The sequence below is a fragment of the Sciurus vulgaris genome, assembly GCF_902686455.1.
Source record: "Sciurus vulgaris genome assembly, chromosome: 4".
Classification (NCBI taxonomy): domain Eukaryota; kingdom Metazoa; phylum Chordata; class Mammalia; order Rodentia; family Sciuridae; genus Sciurus; species Sciurus vulgaris.
The window spans coordinates 147,507,003-147,514,294 of NC_136464.1; the positions used below are offsets into that span (position 1 = coordinate 147,507,003).

Sequence of the window (7,292 nt, forward strand, 5' to 3'; positions counted from 1 at the left end):
ATGGAAATCATTCTTAACCCACTGCCATCTGTGCAGCTTTTTTTAAAGAGACATATCTGAACACATCATAAAAGTTTACAATTTTCGAGTAGCCTTCTACATAAAAAAATAAAAGTTGCTTAGCATGGCGTGTAAGACCCTTAACATCATGACCCCTCCCTGCCCTTTAAAAACCATCTGTCATCACTTTTTTCCTCTCACAGTGAATTTGTTTCAAATCTTGAAATCTTGTCTGAACTGTGCTTTGAGGAATTAAAAGTAGGCTTCTGGTGCAGTCCGTATCAGGGCAGAGTGTTAACAGGGAAACAGTACTCCTCTTGAGGCCACTTGCTGACAGCTGCCCTAATTAGCCAGACATCTCCTTTGGGAAAGGTAACTTTCCCATGGAGATTGGTACTCTTGAGATCTATGCTTCATTCCTTATGAAGATTCTGCCTTCTTCGCCAAATTTGGAGGTTTGTTGTTTTGCTTAAGGAAAATAAATTTTTTTATAAGGTAACTAGTTTGGGCTGTTCTCATTAATCCTCCCAATGGCTATTCAATGACTCTTCCTTCTAAGCAGTTATCATTATGTCGCTTCTTTACTTAAGGCCTGTTTTTTTAAACAATTTTGTTTATTAATTTTAACAGTTTACAAATTGTGCTTGACATTTTAGGTATTCTTGTTACTTGAAACAGTGTAAATGAGATTTGATTTTCACCGATAGTTATCTTTCTTATATTTGTTTTCAATGTCAAAAGGATTATTTCTCTAGGAAAAGATGCTTACATCTTTTTGAGTAAGGTGTTAGTTTGCTGATCATCAGAAATATTGGCTTTTTTATATAATGTTACCTTAAATAAACATGATTTTGCTTCATGTAATTAAAGTTAACATAAAAGACTTTTTCAGATGAAATTGGACTGGGTGCAGTGGCGCATGCCTGTAATCTCACAGGCTCAGGAGGCTAAGGCAGGAGGATCACGAGTTCAAAGCAAGCCTCAGTAAAAGCAAGGTGCTAAGCAACTCAGTGAAACCTAGTCTCTAAATAAAATACACAGTAGGGCTGGGGATGTGGCTCAGTGGTCAAATGCCCCTGAGTTTAATCCCTAGTACCAAAAAAAAAAAGAAAGAAAAGAAAAGAAATTGGACAACAGCACTGGGGATGTGACTCTGAGGTAGAGTGCTTGCCTAGCATGCATGAGGTCCTCAGTTTAATCCCCAGCACCACCAAAAAAAGAAAGACTGAATGAAAGAAAAGAAATTGGACGTTTATTTTAACAATCATTGAGATCTTTTGTTCTGAAACCATCTACCTCTATACTTATTATAGGTTATATCCCTGACACTTGAAAAGTGCTTTCTATACGTGTGCTGTACTACTACTCTATCTAAAGCAAAATCCTTTCTTCTGTTTTCCAATTAAGAAATAGTGTCATTGAAGTGATATATATATTGTGTGTGAAGGGTACTGGGAATTGAGCCCACAGGGGCTTCATGCATGCTAGGCAAGCACTAAGCTACAAATACAGCCTGCAGTAGATTTTTAAAGTTAGCAGAAACTGGTGAAATACTTGAATCATATTCTTTGTTTCTAGCTTTGATTAGGAAACATAACCAAAATCCTTTTCTCAAAGTGACAGACCAATTGAATTTGATTTTATTTAGAAACCAAGTAGGTTTTTCTATAACATATGCCCTGTGGAAATGAGTCTGTTTCTGTTAAACTCTGAGATTATTAACCTACCTGTTTTTGTTTTAGGTGATGCAAAAACTTTCTGGATGGAACTGGAAGGTGATGGAAAAGTGGACTTTGTATTTGAAAAAGTGCAAAATGTGTTACAGTCACTTAAAGAGAAGATCAAAGATAGGTCTGCCACAAATAAAGGTATAAAGGAATAATCAATATACCTAATGTTGCCCACTGGCAATACTGTATAATTCTACTTCCAGTGTTATTTAAAAAGTAAAGTAATTTTTGTTTCCTAACAACCTAATAATAGTCTGTTTGCTCTTTTTTGTGCACTGCTCTGAGGAAAACTGTGGACATTTTGTAATAGTGAATGAATCTGATTACTTATGAGTAATAACTACTGAATTTATTTATTCTTATATCAAGCTTACTCTTTTTTTAAAAACCTTTATGTCTTTCTAAGCTGGGTGATGTTACAAAAGTAATATCTGCTTCTCATATAACATTTGGCATTTATAGAAAAATACAAGAGCTTATTCATTATGCCATCATTCAGACAGCTAGTTCTTACATGTATGGGTGTGTGTGGATAAAGTACAGAGGCTGGGGGTATGGATCAGTGTGGTTTGCATGTATAAAACCCTGAGTTCAGTCCTTGGCACCCTGCTCCCCAAAAAGAGTGCATTTAACTGCCTGCTAGAAACAACTTCCTCTACTAGTCTTACGATAGTTTTTTTTCTTTTCTATTGTCTATCTTTAACCCTAGTTAGTTGTAGAATATAAAACTTTAATGTAGAATACTTCAGTGCATAGGTTATACAGTATTTTTGGGGGAGGAGGGTTGCTTTTTTGGCAGTATTGAAGATTAAACCCAGGGGGGCTCTATTCCACCGAATTACATCCCCAACCTTTATTTATTTATTTTAAGAAAGGGTCTCACTATGTTGTAGTCTGACCTTGAACTTCCATCTTCCTGCCCCAGTATTATTAATAGCTGGGATTATAGGTGTGTGCAGGACACACAGTTTTAAAGCAAAAATTTCCCCAATTTTTTAATACTTTCTGGTGACATTTCTGGTTTTTTTTTTTTTTTTTTTTAAGCAACTTTTTAAAAAAATATTTTGTTTTAGTTGTAGGTGGACACAATACCTTTATTTTTATGTGGTGCTGAGAATTGAACCCAGGGCCCCATGCATGCTAGGTGAGCCCTCTGCCACTGAGCCACAACCCAGCCCAACATTTCTGTTCTTAAGACATTAATCTATTATATATTAGTAAAAACAAAATGGTACTACTTTAATATTCCTTTTCAAGCCTTCACAAGTCAGATAAATGTATTTCTGAATCCAGTTCCACCACCTCTAGCTGGATGACCTAAAATAAATAGCTTAGCCTCTGAGCCTCAATTTCTTTATCTCTAATGCACATAATTGTAAGAAATACTCAGACCAGGCATGGTGGCACATGCCTGTAACCCCAGCAACTTGGGAAGCTGAGTCAAGTCAGGAAGACCGAAAGTCAAGGCCAGCCTCTAAGCAACTTTAGTGAGATTATCTCAAAATAAAAAGTACTGGGATGTGACTCAGTGGTTAAACTCCCTTGAGTTCAATCCCCAGTACCACTTGGGAGTTGTGAGGTTAAATGTGAGTAAAGTACGTAAATTTTTGAACACGATAGCTGGTATTGTGAATAAAGGTGAGGGTGATGCTGATTATTTTCATTCCTTTCCCCCACTTGACAGAATACGTACAAGCAATGATTCTAGTGAATGAAGCAACTATAAGTAACAATTCAACATTAATCAAGGGTATGTACCTTTCTTATCCCAATCCTAGAGTATTCTCTGTTATTTTCTTGCCATGAAACAGGCCACCCTTTATGTCAAGTTAATTAAAGATAATTTGAAATACAATATAAGATCCACATTACTAAGTTATAAAATCAGTTTCCTCCATTAAATGAAAAATTTTATCCATCTGGAGATGAGGAAAGGCAAACAGAATTCTGAGATTCTAAGTCACTATAAACCTGCTTCTGTGAAGAACACTATTAGAAAGGAATAGTCTGTAGATAAATTTTTCATTTCTATGGTGGTTTTAGACCATCAGTCTTCAAAGTTCTAAACAAATTCAGTTTAGAAGAATCAAAGATAATAAAGAAAAACTGTTTCTGTATTCACAGTGCTTCAAATGTGTGATTTTTCTATACCACACAATTGCCCCATATCCTGTGGACACTGATAAGATGTCCTATAATTTAATTGATTTCTGGCACTAACTGTCTAGAGTTAGCATAGATTGCACAGGTTTAAAGGCTGAGTCCCACAAGACTTGCCCCCCACTTTAAATGCCAGTCACAAATGCTGAACCTCTGCTACTTGACTGATTTGGCTACTGACTTGGCTATAAATCAGGGATCCTCCTCACAGCTTTCTCCTGTTCAATAATTTTGCTATAATGGCTCACAGAATTCAGGAAAATGCTTTACTTATACCAGTTTATTATAGAGGATTCAAGTGAACACCCAGATGAAGAGGTCCATAGGGCATGGTCCAGTCTGGAAGGACACCAAGTGCAGGAGTAAAGTTATGAGGTGCACCACCCTCCTAGGATATGGATGCTTTTATCAACCTACAATTCCTCCAAACCACATTATTCAGGGATTTTATGGAGGTCTCATTACATTCACAAATGATCGAATCATTGGTCTTTGGTGGTTGTCTCAATCTCCTGCCCCTCTCTACTCCCTGGAGATGGAAAGCAGAAGTACTTAGGGTTGAAAGTTCATACCCTGTAATTGTGCTTTGGTCTTTCTGATGACCAGCCACCATCCTAAAGCTCTCCAGAGACCCTAGTCACCAGTCAGTTATCTTATCAGTATACAAAAGACACTCATCACTGGAGATTTCCAGGGTCTTAGAAGCTCTTATGTCAGGAACCAGGAACTAAGACCAAAGTGAAACAGAGGATGCTCAATCACCCTACCACTTAGGATATTAGAAGGTTTAGGAACTCTGTCAGGAATTGGGACAGGTCAAATATATACTTTTGTGTTATGAAACAACATGTACTAAGACTAGAATAACAAAATGATTTTTATCAGAATCGCTATTCCATAAACCTTAGTCTATCACATCACCATTCCATAAATCTTAATCTATCACAAATGCTAAAGTGTTGAGGAGGTATAACATTTACCAGATTTTAATACTGCTGAGTATTGTTAGAAAAATTTGGTTTTGTTTCACTGTCATAATTTGGAGTCTTCAGAATTTTAAGTCTCTGAAAATGTAGTATAACATCACCAGTCTATTTATTTTAAAGACCCTTTTTGTTTTTCATAAGTATTCATAAGTTCAAATAGCTAAAATACAGTTTTAGGAGAATATGTTCTTCAGGAAAATATCCCCCTTTCACAGTATTCTTCAGTAACATTTGGATTCAGGGGGAGGAGAATCTTTTTATCTCAGTGGCTGCATGAGAGCTGTGTATTAAACTGACAAATGACAAATTAACAGGAGAAAAGGCATACAGGTATAAACTCTTTTATTTTACATGCATAGGAGCATCACAGAAAGAAGTGACTACCCAAAGCAGCAATGAGATTTGAGAGCTTATTATATCATCATAATAAGGAAAAGGAAAGGGTGAGGAAAATGATTTTTTAAAAGTGAGTGGGAGGAAGAAGAGGCACTTATGGAAGTACAAATGACTTTTGAAAGTAAATGGGCCCTGAGGAGAGTAGATAGGAGATATCATTTGTAACAATGTCTGGATATAGTATCAACCTCCTCTGCTCTCTTGTGATGTATTCCTGGTTGGTACAATTCCTGTGATTTGTAATAACTTAAAGGATTTGTTTATTTGTTTTGGAAGACCTGTGTTTAGACAGTTAAAGAGGAGTTCAGAGAAAGCCTCTTCCTGCATTCAGTGATTCTTGAATGTTTTTAGCTCAAAATAATTCCTGTGCCACTGTGGCATATCCAGACCCCTTCAGAATCAATATACCTTAAGGAAAATTGCATTAATTTTATAAGAGAAAGGCTTTAAATGCAGGAGATGGTAACAAGGAACTAATTGTAAACCATTTTCCCTCTGAAACAGTTTACTTTCTGGTAAAATTGAGTTTTTGTTTTGGATCTTTTAAAGCAATAATTTCATCATTAGAAATGCCAAATATTATGATTGCATATTTTTATATAGTTTGTTCATCTGAAATGTAACCTATTTATTAAAAGTACCAGTGGCAGAGAAATGTTCTTAAGTGTTTAGAGAAGAGTTATGTAGTTTACATTGTTAGCATATATAAGGATTAAAAACCTGGTGGTTATAGAAGTTTCATGCTAGCATTTATTTATTTATTTATTTATTATTATTATTTTTATTTATCTTTTAATTTTTTACAGACTGCATTTTGATTCATTGTACACAAATTCATGTACACAAATTGTACATCATTTCATTTCTGTGGTTGTACACAATGTAGATTCATACCATTCGTGTAATCATACATGTACATAGGGTAATGATGTCTGTCTCATTCCACCATTTTTCATACCCCCTCCCTCTCATTTCCTTCTACATAATCTAAAGTTCCCCCATTCTTCTCTCACTCCGCAACCCCCTACCCCCCTTATATATCATTCTCCACTTATCAGGGAAAACATTCGACCTTTGGTTTTTTGGCCTTGGCTTATCTCACTTAGCATGATATTCTCCAATTCCATCCATTTATTTGCAATGCCATAATATTACTCTTCTTTAAGCACTTTTTAAAAAATATTTTAAAATACTGAGACTGAGAAAAACAAAAGAACTTGGTTGGTGTCAAGGTCATAACAAGCCATCCGGGATCAAACCTGGGCTCCCCAGGCTCCTTATTAAACCACCAATTGCCTTTATTTTTTTTGCTTATATATGACTTATATATTCTTGCAGTGTCTCCATAAAAGGATTTGATACTGTTTTCTTGAAAGGAACTATTTCCCTTTCCTTCCTCATCTAATAATTAATTTAAAATCTCCATGTTTTCATTAACTCTTACTTCAACTTTGCATATATGTTTGTTTCATTCATATTTGCTAATATGATTTATATGACTTTTTTAAAGAAATTATCTGAGAGAAAAAAATCAGAAATCCTTAATTTGTAAAACTTAATTTCTAGTCGGTTATTATAGTTTTCTTCAGCTATCAAATTTGAAGCCTTTTTTCTTTATCTAGACAATTAAAAAGAAATTTCTGTTTTCTGATGAGCCAAGAAGAAGCCTTGGATTTTAACTTTAGATATTATTTTAAGGAATGGGGCTGTAGCTAAGTGTTGGAGCACTTGCCTAGTGCGTGTGAAACCCTGCATATAGATAAAATAAAGATCCATGGACAACAAAAATATTTTTTAAAAAGATATTATTTTAAACTTTTATTGCTGTTGGATTTAGTAAGATTAAACTGCTCGTTCAGACTTCAGTTAGGCTCCTGAACCTTCTCCTTGGCCTATCTGTATATTTCTTACAAATCCAGTTTTAACAAGATCCTTGATCCCCCATTCTTGATATGTAATCACCCTCAGTATCTGATTAGGTTCCTCATCTCCCACCATCTCGGTCATATGTGATCACTGA

General features: G+C 35.4%; 1 protein-coding gene across 1 annotated transcript in view; it reads left to right on the forward strand.

The window, feature by feature from the left end:
- The window catches only part of SETDB2 (SET domain bifurcated histone lysine methyltransferase 2), a 45,780-nt gene that overhangs the window by 18,380 nt on the left and 20,108 nt on the right, over positions 1–7,292 (forward strand). The window contains exons 3-4 of the mRNA XM_079137640.1: positions 1,743–1,868; positions 3,415–3,480. Of these exons, the coding sequence (XP_078993766.1) occupies positions 1,743–1,868; positions 3,415–3,480 (192 nt within the window). The remainder of the gene's footprint in view (positions 1–1,742; positions 1,869–3,414; positions 3,481–7,292) is intronic.